At 43.7% G+C, this 20,985-nt stretch overlaps 1 protein-coding gene across 2 annotated transcripts in view; it reads left to right on the plus strand.

The window, feature by feature from the left end:
• The window catches only part of LOC115114688 (capping protein, Arp2/3 and myosin-I linker protein 3-like), a 56,347-nt gene extending 36,837 nt beyond the window's left edge, over positions 1 to 19,510 (plus strand). The window contains exons 16-40 of one of the 2 annotated variants that reach the window (XM_029643140.2): positions 2,065 to 2,169; positions 2,565 to 2,634; positions 2,726 to 2,807; positions 2,911 to 3,007; positions 3,099 to 3,153; positions 5,515 to 5,687; positions 5,989 to 6,057; positions 6,414 to 6,507; positions 6,694 to 6,792; positions 6,887 to 7,006; positions 7,110 to 7,223; positions 7,451 to 7,626; positions 7,726 to 7,813; positions 7,987 to 8,100; positions 8,191 to 8,257; positions 12,793 to 12,980; positions 13,679 to 13,758; positions 13,839 to 13,958; positions 14,099 to 14,276; positions 15,653 to 16,055; positions 16,173 to 16,282; positions 16,367 to 16,604; positions 16,745 to 16,813; positions 17,187 to 17,297; positions 18,111 to 19,510. In XM_029643140.2, coding sequence (XP_029499000.1) covers positions 2,065 to 2,169; positions 2,565 to 2,634; positions 2,726 to 2,807; positions 2,911 to 3,007; positions 3,099 to 3,153; positions 5,515 to 5,687; positions 5,989 to 6,057; positions 6,414 to 6,507; positions 6,694 to 6,792; positions 6,887 to 7,006; positions 7,110 to 7,223; positions 7,451 to 7,626; positions 7,726 to 7,813; positions 7,987 to 8,100; positions 8,191 to 8,257; positions 12,793 to 12,980; positions 13,679 to 13,758; positions 13,839 to 13,958; positions 14,099 to 14,276; positions 15,653 to 16,055; positions 16,173 to 16,282; positions 16,367 to 16,604; positions 16,745 to 16,813; positions 17,187 to 17,297; positions 18,111 to 18,157 — 3,067 coding nt within the window. In that variant the 3' untranslated portion in view covers positions 18,158 to 19,510. The remainder of the gene's footprint in view (positions 1 to 2,064; positions 2,170 to 2,564; positions 2,635 to 2,725; positions 2,808 to 2,910; positions 3,008 to 3,098; positions 3,154 to 5,514; positions 5,688 to 5,988; positions 6,058 to 6,413; positions 6,508 to 6,693; positions 6,793 to 6,886; positions 7,007 to 7,109; positions 7,224 to 7,450; positions 7,627 to 7,725; positions 7,814 to 7,986; positions 8,101 to 8,190; positions 8,258 to 12,792; positions 12,981 to 13,678; positions 13,759 to 13,838; positions 13,959 to 14,098; positions 14,277 to 15,652; positions 16,056 to 16,172; positions 16,283 to 16,366; positions 16,605 to 16,744; positions 16,814 to 17,186; positions 17,298 to 18,110) is intronic. The other variant, XM_029643141.2, reaches the window with a different exon arrangement.
• The last annotated feature ends 1,475 nt before the right edge of the window (positions 19,511 to 20,985 follow it).

The following is a 20,985-nucleotide window of genomic DNA, read 5'->3' on the forward strand; positions in this document are numbered from 1 at the left end:
CCAGAGCATTGACTGTAACAGTGTGCAGTGTTTACCCTGGCCCTTCTGTGCTGTGTGTATCTGTTGCTCATCTCTATGTGACTAAAGCCAGCCTAAGTCTCTTGCCCAGAGCCCCGTCTGACAGGATTTATGCTGATGAGCCCATAGGTCGGATAGCACATGTTGGGAACACAGACCTGTTATCATAATGTCCTGCTCTGGCATGAGCCCCCATAAACCCCTTGTCCGCTATCTCTTTCTATCTCTTTCTATATCTTTCTGCCTCTCTCCACTTCCTCTGTTTAATTATTTCAATGGTCAGGCTAAAATGGTTGTTAGTTATGCGTTCTACAATTTAGGAACATACCATCCCCTATATTACAATTAAATGCCTGGATGCTTCTGTTACCTGCTATGGCTCAGATGACTTTTTTCAACATGCTTAGAATTAGTTTATTCTTCTTCTGGTGTACAACCACATATGGGCCGCTGAAGTATGTGTCTGGGTCCACAAGGAAAAGATTTCACGCCTAGTTGTGTTAGCAGATGGTTTGATACAAAACTATTTTTGTAAGTTAAACTGTTTCGTGTTGTTCACATTCTCTGATATCATAAACTCAAAAAAATAAACGTCCCTTTTTCAGGACCCTGTCTTTCAAAGATAATTTGTAAAAATCCAAATAACTTCACAGATCTTCATTGTAAAGGGTTTAAACACAGTTTCCCGTGCTTGTTCAATGAACCATAAACAATTCATGAACATGCACCTGTGGAACGGTCGTTAAGACACTAACCACTTACACACAGTATGCAATTAAAGTCATGGTTATGAAAACTTAGAACACTAGAGGCCTTTCTACTGACTCTGAAAAACACCAAAAGAAAGATGCCCAGGGTCCCTGATCATCTGTGTGAATGTGCCTTAGGCATGCTGCAAGGAGGCATGAGGACTGCAGATGTGGCCAGGGCAATAAATTGCAATGTCCGTACCGTGAGATGCCTAAGACAGCGCTACAGGGAGACAGGACGGACAGATGATCGTCCTCGCAGTGGTAGACCACGTGTAACAACACCTGCACAGGATCAGTACATCCAGACTTCACACCTGCGGTACAGGTACAGGATGGCAACAACAACTTCCAGAGTTACACCAGGAACGCACAATCCCTCCATCAATGCTCAGACTGTCCGCAATAGGCTGAGAGAGGTTGGACTGAGGGCTTGTAGGCCTGTTGTAAGGCAGGTCCTCACCAGACATTACTGGCAACAACGTGGCCAATGGGCACAAACCCACCGTCGCTGGACCAGACAGGACTGGCAAAAAGTGCTCTTCACTAACGAGTCGCGGTTTTGTCTCACCAGGGGTGATGATCGGATTCGCGTTTATCGTTGAAGGAATGAGCATTACACTGAGGCCTGTACTCTGGAGCGGGATGGATTTGGAGGTGGAGGGTCCGTCATGGTCTGGGGCGGTGTGTCACAGCATCATCGGACTGAGCTTGTTGTCATTGCAGGCCATCTCAACGCTGTGCGTTACAGGGAAGACATCCTCCTCCCTCATGTGGTACCCTTCCAGCAGGCTCATCCTGACATGACCCTCCAGCATGACAATGCCACCAGCCATACTGCTCGTTCTGTGAGTGATTTCTTGTAAGACAGGAATGTCTGTGTTCTGCCATGGCCAGCAAAGAGCCAGGATCTCAATCCCAATGAGCACGTCTGGGACCTGTTGGATTGGAGGGTGAGGGCTAGGGCCATTTCACCCCCCTTGTTCAGGCAAACATTATTCCATTTCTGTTAGTCACATGTCTGTGGAACTTGTTCAATTTATGTTTCAGTTGTTTAATCTTATGTTCATACAAATATTTACACATGTTAAGTTTGCTGAAAATAAATACAGTTGACAGTGAGAGGACGTTTCCTTTTTTGCTGACTTTAGTAGTTATTTGAATATCTGCCATTTACTGCAGTTGACTGTGCAATAATGGTGACCTAGCCTTAATGTCTATTCTTCTCACTTCTTTCTCTCTCATGTGTTATCTCTCTCCCCCTCTCTACCTCTCTCCCTGTCTCTTTATCTTTCAGGAAAGTGAGGGAGACTCTTCCTGTCTTCAGGCAGTTCTTCAGCTCAGCCTTCAGTCTCACACACGTCAACCTGTCTTCTATGAAGCTTCCTCTGGACACCCTGAGGTGAGATAGGGACTCCGTTCTGGCCAATTGCCAAAATGACTCACTCAAGACCAGCTAACTTAGTTTATCATTTATTTACCTACCCTACATGAATTCCTCATCATGTTTGTTGGTAAATCTAAACTTCCTGAAGGTGTGTTTTTTCTTTACCAGACTCTTGCATTTTTCACTTTAAGCACTTGCTGGTCCTTGGCAAAGTAGGTTTAGTAGTCTCTAAGCTCCTTTTCTCCAAAATCCTTTAAGACGGCTGCAGAACCACTCAGTGTGTGAATAGAAAAGCCACGTGGTTTCATTTGAGGAAAATGTATGAAAAATTAGTCACAGCAATTAAGGGGAAAAAATGAAATGAGTTTGCTATGCATTAACGTTTTTCTCTCCCTTCTTCCATTTTTCAGAGCTCTCTTCCTGGGCCTGTCTTCCAATCCTCACATCACTGATTTACACTTGGACATCAGCGGCTGTGAGGTGAAGTGCCCGTCTGCTACAGTCTGAATGACCTTGCCTTCCTGTCTCTCCATTTGATTTAGTCTTCTCTCTGTCCCCTTTCCTCACTCAGCTGAGGTCGGCAGGTGCCGGGGTGCTCCAGGAGCTGTTTCCTAGAGTGGCCTGCATCGGAACTTTGGACATATCAGACAACGGTGAGAGAGTGACCCTTACTCATCCAACAGTCTTATGGGCATTTTCAGGGCTCACATATGGCAGTTAAAATGGATTATTCTGTGTTTCTGTCTTTGATCTCAGGGTTGGATGGTGACCTGCTGGGTGTCATCCCAGCCTTCTCCAGACACCCCTCCCTCAAACACCTGCTGCTGGGCAAGAACTTCAACATCAAGGGCAGGTAGGGACAGTAATCCATCGCCACAGGCACTCAGAAACACGCCCTGGGAAGATGGATGTTTTGTCTTACACTGCCAATTCTTTGTCTGCAGGGTACTACATGAAATTCTGCAGAAACTAGTTCAGCTAGTGCAAGATGAAGAGTGTGTGAGTTGTATAATGCATTTGAACACACACTGAGACACACAAACTCTCCTACGCACTCATACACGTACGATACAGGTATATTTATGTACTCACATGTTTAACCTTCTCACCCACACACTGCCATACCCTAGTATGATGATGAACTGACACCATTATTTACTGCTGTTGATGCTGATAACTCACAAAAAGAACATGGACGTACAGCACTCAGACAGACACACACTAGTGATGCGCCAGTCAGCTGTTTGTTTATCCGCCTGCCAATAACCCATCCGCAACCACCCGTATGTGATAAAGTGAGAAACTAAGGCCTGCATCCGACCTTAGCCCGCAAATATAACACATACGCTGTACAGTCAGAGATGGAGGAGTGATTTTCTTTTTTTTATAGGCCTTTTTAGATCAAATAAAATTGTATTGGTCGCATACACATATTTAGCAGATGTTATCGCAGGTGCAGTGAAATGCTTGTGTTTCTAGCTCCAGCAGTGCAGTAATACCTACTGTAAGAATACAAAACAATACACACAAATCCCCCAAATAAAAATAAAGGAATTAAGAAATATCAGGATGAGCAATGTCAGAGTCTCGAATTTAAATACACCGAAAAAAAAATATAAACGCAACATGCAACAATTTCAAATATTTAACTGAGTTACAGTTCATATAAGGAAATCAGTCAATTGAAATAAATTCATTATGCCCTAATCTATGGATGTCACATGACTGGCAATACAGATATGCTTCTGTTGGTCACAAATACCTTTAAAGAGGTAGGACCAACATGGGACCAACACTCATATTTTTGATCAGAAATACAGTGTAGACATTGTTAATGTTGTAAATTACTATTGTAGCTGGAAACGGCAGATTATTAATGAAATATCTACATAGGCGTAGAGGCCCATTATCAGCAACCATCACTCCTGTGTTCCAATGGCACGTTGTGTTAACTAATCCAAGTTTATCATTTTAAAAGGCTAATTGATCATTAGAAAACCCTTTTGCAATTATGTTAGCACAGCTGAAAAGTATTGTGCTGATTAAAGTGGCAGCATGCTGTGGGGATGTTTTTAAGCTGCAGGGATTGGAAGACTAGTCAGGATCGAGGGAAAGATGAAAGGTGCAAAGTGCAGAGAGATCCTTGATGAAAACCTGTTCCAGAGCGCTCAGGACATCAGACTGGGGCCAAGGTTCACCTTCCAACAGGGCAACGATCTTAAGCACACAGAACATGTTTCCTCCAGATGTGACGCTTGGCATTCAGGCCAAAGAGTTCAATCTTGGTTTCATCAGACCAGAGAATCTTGTTTTTCATGGTCTTAATCTTTATGGGCCTTTTGGCTGTTGTGCCTGTTACTGAGGAGTGGCTTCCATCTGGCCACTCTACCATAAAGGCCAGATTGGTGGAGTGCTGCAGAGATGGTTGTCCTTCTGGAAGGTTCTCTCATCTCCACGGAGGAACTCTGGAGCTCTGTCAGGGTGGCCATCAGGTTTTTGGTCACCTAACTGACCAAGGCCCTTCTCCCACAATTGCTCAGTTTGGCCAGACAGCCAGCTCTAGAAAGAGTCTTGGTGATTCCAAACTTCTTCCATTTAAGAATGATGGAGGCCACTGTGTTCTTGGGGACCTTCAATTTTGCATAAATGTTTTGGTACCCTTCCCCAGATCTGTGCCATCTCCTGTCTCGGAGCTCTACAGAGAATTCCTTTGACCTCATCGCTTGGTTTTTGCTCTGACATGCACTGTCAACTGTGGGATCTTATATAGACAGGTAGTGTGCCTTTCCCGAATCAATTGAATTTACCACAGCTGGACTCCAATCAAGTTGTATAAACATCTGCAGGATGATCAATGGAAACAGGATGCACCTGAGCTCAATAGGGTCTGAATTTGTATTTAAATACGTTTTTTTTTTTTTCTATTTGCAGAAATTTCTAAAAACCTGTTTTCGCTTTGTCATTATGGGGTATTGTGTGTAGATTGATGAGGAAATCAATTTAATCAATTTTAGAATAAGGCTGTAACGTAACAAAATGTGGAAAAAGTCAAGGGGTCTGAATACTTTCTGAATGCACTGTATTGCACAATAATTATATATTCATGGATTTTTTATGTATTGTTTTCTCTTTATTCAACCCGCCACCGCCCTTCATACACACTATTTCATGACCACCATACAGATATAACCATGGGGACTGCGGGTTTTGAGTCAACTCACTCACTCACACACACACACACACACACACATATTTCACAACTTCACTTTGAGAGCCTAGGCCCTTAACCCCTTTTGCCCCATCTCTCTCTTGCTCTCCCTCTCCTTTTCTCTATCCCTCTATCTATCCTTCTGTCCTCAGGCCCTGCAGTCCCTTTCTCTGGCTGACTCGCGCCTGCGCTCTCGGGGCACGGTGATGGTGAATGCTCTGGGAAGCAATGCTTGCCTACGCAAGGTGGATCTGAGTGGGAACAGCCTGGAGGATGCGGGGGCTAAGATGCTCAGCAAAGCCCTGCAAATCAACACTACACTCAGGTAAGAGAGAATGAGGGAGGGGATGGGAGAAGCGGATTTGGGGGCGGGGGGCTCATTATACAGCTGCTATGCTGTAGGTAATACAGTGACAATGTATTGAGGCGGTTTGTTATATGGCTGTGCAGTACACTCTGTAGTCAACACATTGCAACTTATTAGCACTTGTAAGGTTATTCATGTTTTGAAATTCTGAATTTGTCATTTGACAGGAGCTGTAGACGTAGTTATGAAGTCAATTATTGATCTATTTCTGTCTCCATTTATATCTTTCTTTTTCTTCCTCCCATCTGATCCTTCTAAGGAGTGTGACGTGGGATCGCAATAACACCACGGCTACAGGATTCCAGGATGTGGCTCGGGGCCTGGAACAGTGAGAGAGAGAGAGAGAGACACACACACACACTCTCACTCAAACAAACTTGAACACGAGAGACTCTCATTAAAGTCCATAGACAGATGTATCTTTGAGCTTGCTTTGCAGTCAAGTGTTTGTCATTGCACAGCATTTCATCAGCACTCTGACCTGTTTGTGCGGTAGGGCTGCCTGTGTGAGTTCTAGTGACAAGGATTCGCATAAAGAGGCTCATATATTAGAACGCTATCCGCTACTGCCTCAAGCCTTTCCATTCTGTACTAGTTAAAGGCAAGGTAGCTGTAATTATTCATATCAAAGTTATGGATTTTTAATGATTCTTCTTTTATCTCTTTCTCACTCTTTCTTTACAGTAACTTCACCCTGCAGTACATGCCTATCCCCCTCAGTGATGTCACACAGGCATACCGAAGCGCACCTGAGAAGATTGACCAAGCACTGACCAAGGTGGGTTACCTGGGGGTGTGATATCACACCATGACTTAATCACACCTTGACATCATGACTGTTTTCAACAACTTGTGTCTCATATCCATCTCTCATATGTACTTATTTCTCCTCTGTTCAGTTTACTTTGTAAAACCATCTCTCTTTCACTCTTCTTCCATCACATACCCTCCCTCCATCTGTCAGATCCAGCATGCTCTGCTGAGGAACAACCAGACCCAGAGGTTCTCTCAGAAACAGGCTCTGCGTCTACACCAGGGCCTGGTCACCAGCACTGCTGAACAGGTACGAATACTGTGTGCATTGTGATTTTTACCAGAAGACAGTCTTTAAATCCAAACTCCACAGACTGACGGCAGTGTGTATGCGTGTGTGTCAGGTGATGGAGCGGCTGTGTGTACGCGTACACCAGCAGGTGTGTGTTCTCCGAGGCTCAGAAGAAGGAAAGGAGCTGCAGGCTGCCAGACAGGTCCTGAAGGAGGCCAGAAACTCCCGTGCGGTAAGTGTGTGTTAGTGTATATTCTAAACCACTCTTTCTGTCTCTCTCAGCTATACTATGTGTGCGTGTTTATATATTTGAAGCTCCTCTCTCGCCCTCTCAGCTATACCCATCTCTGTGTGAGCTGGTTCATGTTCTCTCAGTGGATGGGCCTGTCAGACAGAAACTGGACTTTCTGGCAGGAGAGCTGACCAAGGCTGCTGATAAGGAACTACAGGTAGAATACTTAACACTCCTCTCCCCTGCATGGTTGGAGTTGGACTATGATGGATTCATTCAGAAATAGATACTGTAGATGGATAGATGTATTCCCGGAAAACAGGAAACCTGGTCAAGGTTGCTGATAAGGAAATACGGTACTGTGATTCTTATCAGAGACAGGACTTATTGAATGAGGGACTAACATATTGATTGCTATAATGACTGACTTCCGTTTATTCCCAGGTGATAGTAGACTCCATGGTGTCTCTGTGTCGGGAGTTGTGTCCCATGTCCTCCTCTGCAGCAGAGAGACTCAACCCTCCGCTCTCATCCATCTCAGAACGCGTCTCTATCCCTCGCTCCACCATCCGCACCGCCCTGATGGAGAGAGCAGCACAGGACATCAACAGAGCCCTGGAGTAAGTGTGGGAAGAAGAAATGCGAGAGGAGATGAAAAGGGTCTAGACTAAAGAGAAAGAAGGAATTTGAAGGAAGTATTTTCTCTCTCTCTCTCTCAGGGAGGTGAAGCTGTCTGTGGTCTCCTATCTGACCAACTCCATAGTGGACCAGATCCTTCAGGAGCTCTACACCACTCACAAAGCCCTGGTACTAACACACGCACACTATCTCTCTCTCTACCTGTGTCTCAGAGTCTTGATCTGTCTGGAAAATATGCAAGTGTATCTATAACAGTGACTTAGTGCAGTCTCAGTTTTGTCAACTCTTTTTCTCACACCAGTTCATGTGGTCTTAACAAGTAGATGGCTTTGTTGTCTCAGCTTCGTCAGGTGTCCCAGGTGAAGCGTTGGGATGATGGAGGAACAGGCAGACACACCATCAGAATCACAGACACACTGGACTTCCCTGATGAGGAAGGCCTGGGCATGAACATCGTACGTGTGTGGGTGGTTGTACGTGTATGATTGCATTTTTCCATTGCTCTATCACCTTACCTTTCCTTTCCTTTCTCTGTGTCTTACTAGGACACCATTGCCATCCAGAAGCGCAGCGCCAGAACCCGAAGGATTCGACCTGTGTCCACCAGACTGAGTAAGCTCACCCGATTAACTAAATCAATATTAGTCTTTTTTACAGGGCATTATATGTGCATTAACATAAGTTTGACGAGAATGGCGCTGGAGAGAACAGCAGCTGTTTTACTAGTTGCGCTATTTTGTACATATTGTTTCCTGTGACCGAACATAGCTTCTGGACATCAGAACAGTGATCACTAACCTCGATTTGGATGAGGATTTCTACTTCAATGAGTCGGCAGCAAAGGACATACAGGACCTGGCCCAAATCCCTGACACTCGAAAAGGAAGAGTCGGTGTTATAGAGGCCGGCGTGCAGGACACCTGACGAGACTATGTTGGTGAATGGATAAACCACCTCTACCCTCTGTTCTATTGGATAACGTGCTGGAGAATTAACTGGACGAGCTCCGCTCAAAACTATCCTATCAACATGATCTGAAGGACTGTAATATTCTATGTTTCCCCGAGACGTGTCTGAACAAGGATATATATCTAGCTGTTTTTTCAATACATCGGCAGGACAGAACGGCAACGTCGGGCAAACTCAAGGGTGGTGTGTCTCTAATCTATAATATTAAGGAAATCTTGAGGTTCTGCTCACCTAAGTTAGAATACCTCATGATAAGCTGTATACCATACTATTTATCAAGAGAGTTTTCATCTATATTTTTTGTAGTGGTATATTTACCACCACAGTCGATGCTGCCACTAAGACTGCACTGAATGAGCTGTGCAGGGCCATAAGCAAACAAGAAAATGCTCACTCAGAGGTGGCGCTCCTAGTGGTTGGGGATTTTAATGCAGGAAAACTGAAATCCGCTGCACCTCGTTTCTACCAGCAGAGGCGAAAACTCTAGATCACCTTTACTCCACACACAGAGATCAAATCAAATGTATTTATAAAGCCCTTCGTACATCAGCTGATATCTCAAAGTGCTGTACAGAAACCCAGCCTAAAACCCCAAACAGCAAGCAATGCAGGTGGCTAGGAAAAACTCCCTAGAAAGGCCAAAACCTAGGAAGAAACCTAGAGAAGGAACCAGGCTATGTGGGGTGGCCAGTCCTCTTCTGGCTGTGCCGGGTGGAGATTATAACAGAACATGGCCAAGATGTTCAAATCTTATATATAGCCTTGTTATTACCTCAACTACCTCGTATCCCTGCACATTGACTTGGTACTGGTACTCCTTGTATATAGCCTTGTTATTACCTCAACTACCTCGTATCCCAGCACATTGACTCTGTACTGATACTCCTTGTATATAGCCTTGTTATTACCTCAACTACCTCGTATCCCAGCACATTGACTCGGTACTGGTACTCCTTGTATATAGCCTTGTTATTACCTCAACCTTGTTATTACCTCAACTACCTCGTATCCCAGCACATTGACTCGGTACTGGTACTCCTTGTATATAGCCTTGTTATTACCTCAACTACCTTGTATCCCAGCACATTGACTCGGTACTGGTACTCCTTGTATATAGCCTTGTTATTACCTCAACTACCTCGTATCCCTGCACATTGACTCGGTACTGGTACTCCTTGTATATAGCCTTGTTATTATCAACTACCTCAACTACCTAGCCTTGTTATTATCCCTATCCCACATTGACTCGGTACTGTACTCCTTGTATATAGCCTTGTTATTACCTCAACTGTATATAGCACATTGACTCGGTACTGGTACTCCTTGTATATAGCCTTGTTATTACCTCAACTACCTCGTATCCCTGCACATTGATTGTACTTGTATATCTTGTTATTACCTCAACTACCTCGTATCCCTGCACATTGACTCGGTACTGGTACTCCTTGTATATAGCCTTGTTATTACCTCAACTACCTCGTATCCCAGCACATTGACTGGTACTGGTACTCCTTGTATATAGCCTTGTTATTACCTCAACTACCTCGTATCCCTGCACATTGACTTGGTACTGGTACTCCTTGTATATAGCCTTGTTATTACCTCAACTACCTCGTATCCCTGCACATTGACTCGGTACTGGTACTCCTTGTATATAGCCTTGTTATTACCTCAACTACCTCGTATCCCAGCACATTGACTACTGGGTACTGGTACTCCTTGTATATAGCCTTGTTATTACCTCAACTACCTCGTATCCACTGCACATTGACTTACCTCTTGTATATAGCCTTGTTATTACCTCAACTACCGTATCCCTGCACATTGACTCGGTACTGGTACTCCTTGTATATAGCCTTGTTATTACCTCCCTGCACAACTACTGGTACTCCTTGTATATAGCCTTGTTATTACCTCAATCCCATCCCTGCACATTGACTCGGTACTGGTACTGGTACATTCCTTGTATATAGCCTTGTTATTACCTCAACTACCTCGTATCCCTGCACATTGACTCTGGTACTGGTACTCACATTTGTATATAGCCTTGTTATTACCTCAACTACCTCGTATCCCTGCACATTGACTCGGTACTGGTACTCCTTGTATATAGCCTTGTTATTACCTCAACTACCTCGTATCCCTGCACATTGACTCGGTACTGGTACTCCTTGTATATAGCCTTGTTATTACCTCAACTACCTCGTATCCCTGCACATTGACTCTTGTATATAGGTACTGGGACTCCTTGTATATAGCCTTGTTATTACCTCAACTACCTCGTATCCCTGCACATTGACTCGGTACTGGTACTCCTTGTATATAGCCTTGTTATTACCTCAACTACCTCGTATCCCTGCACATTGACTCGGTACTGGTACTCCTTGTATATAGCCTTGTTATTACCTCAACTACCTCGTATCCCAGCACATTGACTCGGTACTGGTACTCCTTGTATATAGCCTTGTTATTACCTCAACTACCTCGTATCCCTGCACATTGACTCGGTACTGATACTCCTTGTATATAGCCTTGTTATTACCTCAACTACCCCGTATCCCTGCACATTGACTCGGTACTGGTACTCCTTGTATATAGCCTTGTTATTACCTCAACTACCTCGTATCCCAGCACATTGACTCGGTACTGGTACTCCTTGTATATAGCCTTGTTATTACCTCAACTACCTCGTATCCCTGCACATTGACTCGGTACTGGTACTCCTTGTATATAGCCTTGTTATTACCTCAACTACCTCGTATCCCAGCACATTGACTCGGTACTGGTACTCCTTGTATATAGCCTTGTTATTACCTCAACTACCTCGTATCCCAGCACATTGACTTGGTACTGGTACTCCTTGTATATAGCCTTGTTATTACCTCAACTACCTCGTATCCCTGCACATTGACTTGGTACTGGTACTCCTTGTATATAGCCTTGTTATTACCTCAACTACCTCGTATCCCTGCACATTGACTTGGTACTGGTACTCCTTGTATATAGCCTTGTTATTACCTCAACTACCTCGTATCCCTGCACATTGACTCGGTACTGGTACTCCTTGTATATAGCCTTGTTATTACCTCAACTACCTCGTATCCCAGCACATTGACTCGGTACTGGTACTCCTTGTATATAGTACTGGTACTCCTTGTATATAGCCTTGTTATTTCAACTACCTCGTATCCCAGCACATTGACTTGGTACTGGTACTCCTTGTATATAGCCTTGTTATTAGCCTTGTTATTACCTCAACTACCTCGTATCCCAGCACATTGACTTGGTACTGGTACTCCTTGTATATAGCCTTGTTATTACCTCAACTACCTCGTATCCCTGCACATTGACTCGGTACTGGTACTCCTTGTATATAGCCTTGTTATTACCTCAACTACCTCGTATCCCTGCACATTGACTCAGTACTGGTACTCCTTGTATATAGCCTTGTTATTACCTCAACTACCTCGTATCCCTGCACATTGACTCGGTACTGGTACTCCTTGTATATAGCCTTGTTATTACCTCAACTACCTCGTATCCCTGCACATTGACTCGGTACTGGTACTCCTTGTATATAGCCTTGTTATTACCTCAACTACCTCGTATCCCTGCACATTGACTCGGTACTGGTACTCCTTGTATAAAGCCTCGTTATTGTTGTTTTATTGTGTTACTATCTCCTTTTTATTTCGCACATTTCTTTTACTTTTTAACTTTGCATTGTTGGGAAAGGGCCCTTACGTAAGCATTTCACGGTAAAGTCTACACCTGTTGTATTCAGGGCGCATGTGTCACGACTTCCGCCGAAGTTGGTGCCTCTCCTTGTTCGGGCGGCGGTCGACGTCGCCGACTTTCTAGCCTCCACCGATCTACATTTATTTTTCCATTTGTTTTGTCTGTATTGTACACACCTGGTTTCCATTACGTTTTAATTATTTCCCTATTTAACCCTCTGGAGTCATCATGGTTTTGTGTGTGTTTATTGTTGTCAGTTGTATCGTTTATGTGATTCTGGATTTTGGTTCTCCTTGTTGGAAGAGTATTTTTTTAGTAAAGTTACTATTATTACTGATCTCTGTGTCCTGCGCCTGACTCCGCCCACATCACCTGGACTCTGACAGCATGAGACAAAAAGAAGTGATTTGATTTGACCCACCCCTCTTTCCCTCTCTCAGGTCTGGGAGATGATCCCACCTCCTCTCCTCCTCCCTCGGCCCTGTCTCACTCTGCCCCCCTGTCCCGCTCAGCATCATGGGAGTGTCTATCCTCATTGCCTACCCATGGTGCACCACTGCGACACGTGACGCACGCCAGGCCGCGGCCCCCTCGAAGGCACAGCCGAGGACAAGTCCCTCTGGACACAGTGAGTCACCTTTGGGCTCATAGCAACCTCTATGACTTTCTACCATATTGCTTCTACAATACTGTACCTGTCCAACCTTCTCATATCTGCACAAGTGCGTAGGGGGTATGGATGAGGGGTGGGTGCTGGAACTAACATCTGATTCAAACAGGGTTTACTTTATTTTCTATTTACCTCACAGTTAAAATCCACTTTCCTTTTATGCTCAAATTTGTCATCCTGTTTTTTTTTCATGCCAGAGGCATTCCAGAAATAAGTTTCTTTATGACTGTGAATCTGTCACATTGTTTATGACATTCTTCAATCCGCGAGGCAACGTTTGTCAATTAGTTTTTTTAGTCGTTGTTAGAAGCGTTTCTAAATCGGTTAAGCCAGGTTAGTGATCTAGTCATGTGGAATCATGTTGAGCTCTGAATAGAGCTCTCTATTGGCAGGTTCCTCGGCTGCATCCCAAATGGCACCTATTTTGTCTATATATTGCACTTCTTTTGACCAGAGCCTTATGGGACCTAGTCAAAAGTAGTGATCTATATAGGGAATAGTCCTACAGCCAGTCATTGTAAATTATAATTGGCTGTGTCAGCACTGCAGTAGTTTCAGTAAGACAGAAACATGTTGTTGGTGGCTGTAGTGTGTGTGTGTGTGTGTGTGTGTGTGTGTTTGGCTGTATTGGAAGCCTGTTATCTTTGTCCTCTCAGCACTGTTCAGAAAACGGAGGAGTCAACCTGCTGGAGGATGGACTGCCTGATTTCTACACCAAGAGAGTCCTGACTGACAGGTAGGATTTACACAATACACACACACACACACTAGTGCTCTCACTGACCCGGTACCCATATCTGTATCTCTCCCCACCAGTCAGCTGTCATCACTTCATCATGCTCAGTCCCTGAGGAGGAAGAAGAGACGCAGTGTGCTGTCAATCTTCTCTGGGTTCCGCAAGAATCGCAATTCCACCATCTCCAATCAGGAAACGGAGTACGGAGGGAGTCATGAAAAGTCATACACATGATTACATGTCCTTGTTATAAATGGTTAATTAATTGTTACCAACAACTATTTAATAAAAGGATCAACTCTCTCTCTCTCTCTCTGTCTCTGTCTCTCTGTCTATGTAGTGGCTCAGAGAATGTGTACTCTATGATTCAGCACCCTAAGGATCCTGGGAAGGTGGAGGCCATGATTGAGGTGGGGGCCAATGGGAGGATGATGCCTTCCCCCAGGCCCATCCAGGGTGTACCACTGCCTGGGATGAGGGGGGCCAGCCCCAGCCCCCACTGTCTCACACAGAGACAGGTAGGAACATACCACTGTAGATCTGTCCCTAGCTCAGGCAAGCTTCAATGCCATACAACTCTCCTTCCGTGGCCTCCAATTGCTCTTAAATACAAGTAAAACTAAAAGCATGCTCTTCAACCGATCGCTGCCTGCACCTGCCCGCCTGTCCAACATCACTACTCTGGACGGCTCTGACTTAGAATATGTGGACAACTACAAATACCTAGGTGTCTGGTTAGAGTGTAAACTCTCCTTCCAGACCCACATCAAACATCTCCAATCCAAAGTTAAATATAGAATTGGCTTCCTATTTTGCAACAAAGCATCCTTCACTCATGCTGCCAAACATACCCTTGTAAAACTGACCTTCCTACCAATCCTCGACTTCGGCGATGCCATTTACAAAATAGCCTCCAATACCCTACTCAACAAATTGGATGCAATCCGTTTTGTCACCAAAGCCCCATATACTACCCACCACTGCGACCTGTACGCTCTCGTTGGCTGGCCCTCGCTTCATACTCGTCGCCAAACCCACTGGCTCCATGTCATCTACAAGACCCTGCTAGGTAAAGTCCCCCCTTATCTTAGCTCGCTGGTCACCATAGCATCACCCACCTGTAGGACGCGCTCCAGCAGGTATATCTCTCTGGTCACCCCCAAAACCAATTATTTCTTTGGCCTTCCAGTTCTCTGCTGCCAATGACTGGAACGAACTACAAAAATCTCTGAAACTGGAAACACTTATCTCCCTCACTAGCTTTAAGCACCAACTGTCAGAGCAGCTCACAGATTACTGCACCTGTACATAGCCCACCTATAATTTAGCCCAAACAACTACCTCTTTCCCTACTGTATTTATTTTATTTATTTATTTTGCTCCTTTGCACCCCATTATTTTTATTTCTACTTTGCACATTCTTCCACTGCAAATCTACCATTCCAGTGCTTTACTTGCTATATTGTATTTACTTTGCCACCATGGCCTTTTTTTTGCCTTTACCTCCCTTCTCTCACCTCATTTGCTCACATCGTATATAGACTTGTTTATACTGTATTATTGACTGTATGTTTGTTTTACTCCATGTGTGGTTGTGTCGAACTGCTTTGCTTTATCTTGGCCAGGTCGCAATTGTAAATGAGAACTTGTTCTCAACTTGCCTACCTGGTTAAATAAAGGTGAAATTCAAAATGTAAAAAAAATGTTTAAAATGAATAGGGCCAAGAGTTTTACTTGACCTGACTAGTCATCTCCTGGTTTATTCCACTCATTATCATAGTACAGCATGTATGCTTTTACTTTCTATGTAATCTATTGCATACGACACAGTCTAAGCCTTACAATTGTCTCCCTCTCTTTCCCTCGCTCTCTCCTTCTCTCTCCCACCTTCCAGCCTTCAGACCTGGTCAGCATGGTGTACAGTTGTATCGGAGCAGAAGATGAGGACTCCGACAGTAGCTTTGAGACCAGACCAGTGGACAGAGACACTGACAGATCGACTACATCAGACATCCAGACAGAGACCCATGCCAATGGACATGCAATGTCCTCCGCTTCTCTGACAGACAGACAGCCTGACAGACAGCCTGACAGACAGACAGATCCAGTCGGTCAGGACCTGCCAATGCCCAGCACTCAGACAGACACACAGAAGGAGGTGGACAGAGGGACAAAGGGGACAGAGTCGTTGGACAGGCAGGAGGGAGCCCCCTGTGGACAGAAATCAGAACCCCCTTCTCAGAGCAGCAAGCCCAGTCTGGCCAGCATGAGACAGAGACACCTGCAGGGGAGTTCCGGTACTGCAACATAAATATCTAGATGCTTTTATGGCTCCGGGTGCTGCATGTGCCATGGATGTAGAGTTGTAACAAAATTACAATTTAACTTATGTTTCACACTTTCTTCCTTTTAAGATAAATCAACAGATGGTGTAGGATGGATAGATAGAGACGGGGTAGAAGAGGAGAAGAATGAAAAGAAAGACAGAGGAGCAGAAGGACAGCGTCCTCCCATTCCTGAAAAGGTGGGTGTGTGTCCCCTAATTGCTTGTATCGTTGTTTGTGTACAGTAGTCTGTATCTAACTACGTGTACATTCTCTTTCCACAGCCTGGTAAAGATAAGACTTCTCCAAAGACACCGTCTGCTGTCACTCCACCTGAGGAAACAGCCAATGAGAGAACCCCGCCTCCTGTTCCAACTGCCTCTACCAAGCCCACTTTTGATTTGTCTGGTCCTTCTGTCACTCAAGATGGAGGAACTAATGAGATGAAAAGCCTGCCTCCTGTGCCACCTGCGTCTACCAAGCCGGTGGTAGACGCAGGTCTACCACCTGCTGGTTGTCAAGGTACCACTGTGATGAAATACCATTGAAGATGGTTTTAAGAAATAATTATTAATTGTAATAATAATTGGTTTCATTAATGGCTATGAAAATGTTGTTGATGATGGCGATGGCTAAGGTTGACAGTTTGACAATTCAATCAGATGAGGGAGGAACAAATGGTTTTCCACTGAAGGCACATCGCAACAGGAAAGCAAACTCATGTGACGCAGGTATGTGTGTGTGTGTGTGTGTGTGTGTGTGTGTGTGTGTGTGTGTGTGTGTGTGTGAGCGGGTTCACTGCATGTGTGAATGTATGCTGTACATGCATGTTTGTCTACAGATGTTTGCAGGAATGTGCTTGTTTTATGATAGATTTTCAATTTGGGTTTCTGATTTGATGCATTTATATTCTTGTTATTTCAGTCATTGAATGCAGTCTCATTGTCTCTGTTATATACTTGGTCCATTGCTCTGCCATGGACATTCCAGTAGATCTCTTAGGATGTTTATCATGACTGCTACATTCCTGCAACATGCCCCTGTGTGACCCAGTCACCATCTGTGTGGCCCTGTGTGTGTGTGTCTCATATCATTTTCCTTCAGGCATGGAACCGGACAGTCCCAATGATCTGGAGAGGGGGTTCTCAGATCGCGAATCCCCTGTGAAAAAACCCAGACTCCCCCAGAACAGAAACAGATCTCTGGACACTGGGTGTATGTATCTGTGTCTCTGGACCACGCTCTGTGCCATACCGTATGTGTATGTCTGAATGGTCATTCTGTAGTTTGTTTGTGTGTGCGAGCCTGTTCAAAGCCTTCTTTTCATGGCTCAGTGGTGAAAGAGAATTGACATGTCATGACAGTCTAAGCCTAACCCAATGTGTCACATAGTCAGGAAACACTGGGCCATTAACATCTAGTTGACTGTGTCCCAGACACTGGGCCATTAACATCTAGTTGACTGTGTCCCAGACACTGGGCCATTAACATCTAGTTGACTGTGTCCCAGACACTGGGCCATTAACATCTAGTTGACTGTGTCCCAGACACTGGGCCATGATGGGCATTCAAATCTAGTTGAAAAATTCCAGACAGGATGAGTGTTTGGGGAGATTCTTAGCGGCAGGTAGTCTAGCGGTTAAGAGCGTTCGGCAAGTAACTGAAAGGTTGCTGGTTCAAATCCTCGAGCTGACTAGGAGAAAAATCTGTCTGTGCCCTTAAACGAGGCACTTAACCCTAATTTCTCCTGAAATCGCTCTGGATAAGAACGTCTGCTAAATGACTCAAATGTTGACATTTTGTCAATTAAGCCCTTTTTTCTCCTTAACCAGAGTCAGATTAAGAAAGTTAAATGTCATTTCTGGAGCCATTTCTAACTAGCATTAGCGCAATGATTGGAAGTCTACAGGAGCATCTAAGTAGAAAAAAAGGGCCTATTTGCCAAAATGTTGAATTATCCTTTTAATGGCAGATTAGATTAGACCAAACCAGGACCCTGACATTCAACTCTGTCTGTGTGCTGTCTAGGTCCTGAATGTCCCGAGCCCGGCACCGGCAATGGTGAGACGTCATGACAACAAACGTCAGGAGGCAAAGACAATGTTCAGGACAGCTGTCGGGAGATGTGAAGAGAGCGTGAGACGTGAAGAGAGTGCGAGACAGATAGATAGAAAAGGGAAGTTATGAACTTGGTCACCATAGACCCAACTGTGGTTATCCTCATATACAGTAGTAATTTCTCTCATATTGGCTAAACATGCATGATTTTTTCCCTTTCTCATACTCAGTTGCACTTGCTTTCATTCCTTTACAGAGGACACACACACACACAGGTGTCTGAGGGCCCTCTGGTATTCTCATGCTGGTATTTCTTGCACTTCTTGTTGTACAAAAATCTTTGATCATATTTCTCATTCTCCCTCGTCTTTCTTTCATTGACAATTTGTGACACTGCTACTGTAAGAATGAGTTGGTATTTATTCTAAACCAGTATTATGTCAATATTGAATATAAGTTTTTTTTAAACCGCACTAACCATTGTTATTACTAAGTCATTACATGGTAACAGGTAACTTCTTGTTTTTATTTACAATAAGGTTATAATGAATATGATTGGATGTTTTAAGGATGTTTTTCCTATGGTGTATGATAAGTGAAGATTGAGACGATGACGTGTATTGTTTATCATTATTACAGTAATCTATTAGTTGATCAATGGAACATAATTGCATTTTGTTTAAATCTGTTTTAAATACATTTTACAGGACTGAAATGAGTATATTTTCAAAAAATCCATATATGATTAAACAATCAATAAAACATGATTTTACCAAAGGAACCAAACTGATGATGCACTCTCTCTTGGGGACAAAAAACACCCCAACCTGACTTCTGCATCGGGAACTCTTATATATTTTTTGGGTGTGTGAGATCTGGCCCACTAGGAAAATTGCATCCATGGGTTTTGGAGCAGTGCTATGTAGTGCCAGCAGAGGAGGCCAAATACTTTGAGCTGAGAGATGAAACCATTACTTGGATGAAACAAGTTAGTCAGTTTAGACAAGTAGCCCAATTCTGATTATTATTGTTTTTTACACTAATTGGTCTTTTGACCAATCACATCAGATATTTTTCAGAGCTGATGTAATTGGTCAAAAGACCAATTAGTGAAAAAATAACAGAATTGGGCTGCCTGTGTTAAAGCAGCCGAACTGCCCTTCTACACTACAGCCATTGGGCATCCAGCATTGCAGCCAGACATAAGCCGTTGAGGGAATGCTTCCTTTGAAATCAATGAAAGCTGCTATGCTGCCCGTGTTGCACTCGCGTCCAAGCTCAAGAATCGCAGAGGTTCAATTTGACTGCTGATACTTATGTTCATTATATCTTGTGAATTGTAAATAATGAGAAATAAAGTTGATTTTGGTTGCAAATGGCCTCGATTCGACACCACTGGTTATTTGACTAGGATTTATGAAGTCAATAAGCTACTAGCTAGCAGAAACGGTATCTACATCGACTATGTTCACAATGTAAACAAAAGCAACATGTGTGATTAGAGGATCACTAGCAACAATTTGAGAGTACTTGTGAAAAACTGAACCAAAGCTATTGTACATACCCATAATCGATGAATATGGTACAGTACAGTACAGTAGGGGAAATAGAATAAAGATGTTCTTCCCCTCTGGTCCTCTACACTCTCCGTGTTGCAGGTAGAACGTCACATTGAAATGATGCGCAGGACGCTTATAGTGGAGCTGAAGTGTAATAGGCTGACAAAATAAATTAAGAAACCTAGTAAGCTGTTTTGTCCGTTGCGTTATGCTAATTAGTGTCAGTTGATGACAATTCTCCCGGATCCAGGAGGGGTAGTTCTAAGAAGTTAACACTGACATCATGTGACAGCAGGATGAGGTTACATGATGATACATAAGGGTTCAATATTATGTATATTTATAAGTGCATTTACAAGTGGTTAATAGCTGGAGGTAAATAGCGGCTCACCATTTGACACCAACCTTAAAATGCTAGCATCGCACCTCGACAACTTCCGGTGACATTACAGAGCGCCAAATTCAAATTAAATTACTATAAATATTTAACTTTCATGAAATCACAAGTGTAATACATCAAAATAAAGCTTAACTTGTTGTTAATCCAGCCGCCGTGTCAGATTTGAAAAAGGCTTTACGGGGAAAGCAAACCATGCGATTATCTGAGGACAGCGCTCAGCGCACAAAACATTACAAGCAGTTAGCAGCCAAGTAGATTAGTCACGAAAGTTTGAAATAGCAATAAAATGTATCATTTACCTTTGATGATCTTCGTATGGTTGCACTCACAAGACTCCCAATTACACAATAAATGTTTGTTTTGTTCGATAAAGTCCCTCTTTATATCCAAAAACCTCAATTTTGTTGGGGCATTTTGTTCAGTAATCCAATGGCTCAAATGCGGTCACAAGAGGCAGACGGAAATTACAAATATTATCCGTAAAGTTCGTAGAAACATGTCAAACGATGTTTATAATCAATCCTCAGGTTGTTTTTAGCCTAAATAATCAATAATATTTCAACCGGACAATAGCGTTGTCAATACAAAAGAAAAACAACGAAAGGCGCGCTCTCGGGATTGCGCACCAAACAGGTTGGGGACTTTCCACTGGCCGCTCATTCTCCCTCATTTTGCAGAATAAAGGCATGAAACAATGTCTAAAGTCTGTTCACAGCTAGTGGAAGCCATAGGGGACATCCCTTTATCCCTTTAAATTGTGGATAGGCTTTCAATGGAAAAACACCCATAGCACTTCCTGGATGGATTTTCCTCAGGTTTTCGAATGCCATTTCAGTTCTGTTAAACTCACAGACATTATTTTAACAGTTTTAGAAACTTTAAAGTG

The sequence above is a fragment of the Oncorhynchus nerka genome, linkage group LG9b (assembly GCF_034236695.1).
Source record: "Oncorhynchus nerka isolate Pitt River linkage group LG9b, Oner_Uvic_2.0, whole genome shotgun sequence".
Classification (NCBI taxonomy): domain Eukaryota; kingdom Metazoa; phylum Chordata; class Actinopteri; order Salmoniformes; family Salmonidae; genus Oncorhynchus; species Oncorhynchus nerka.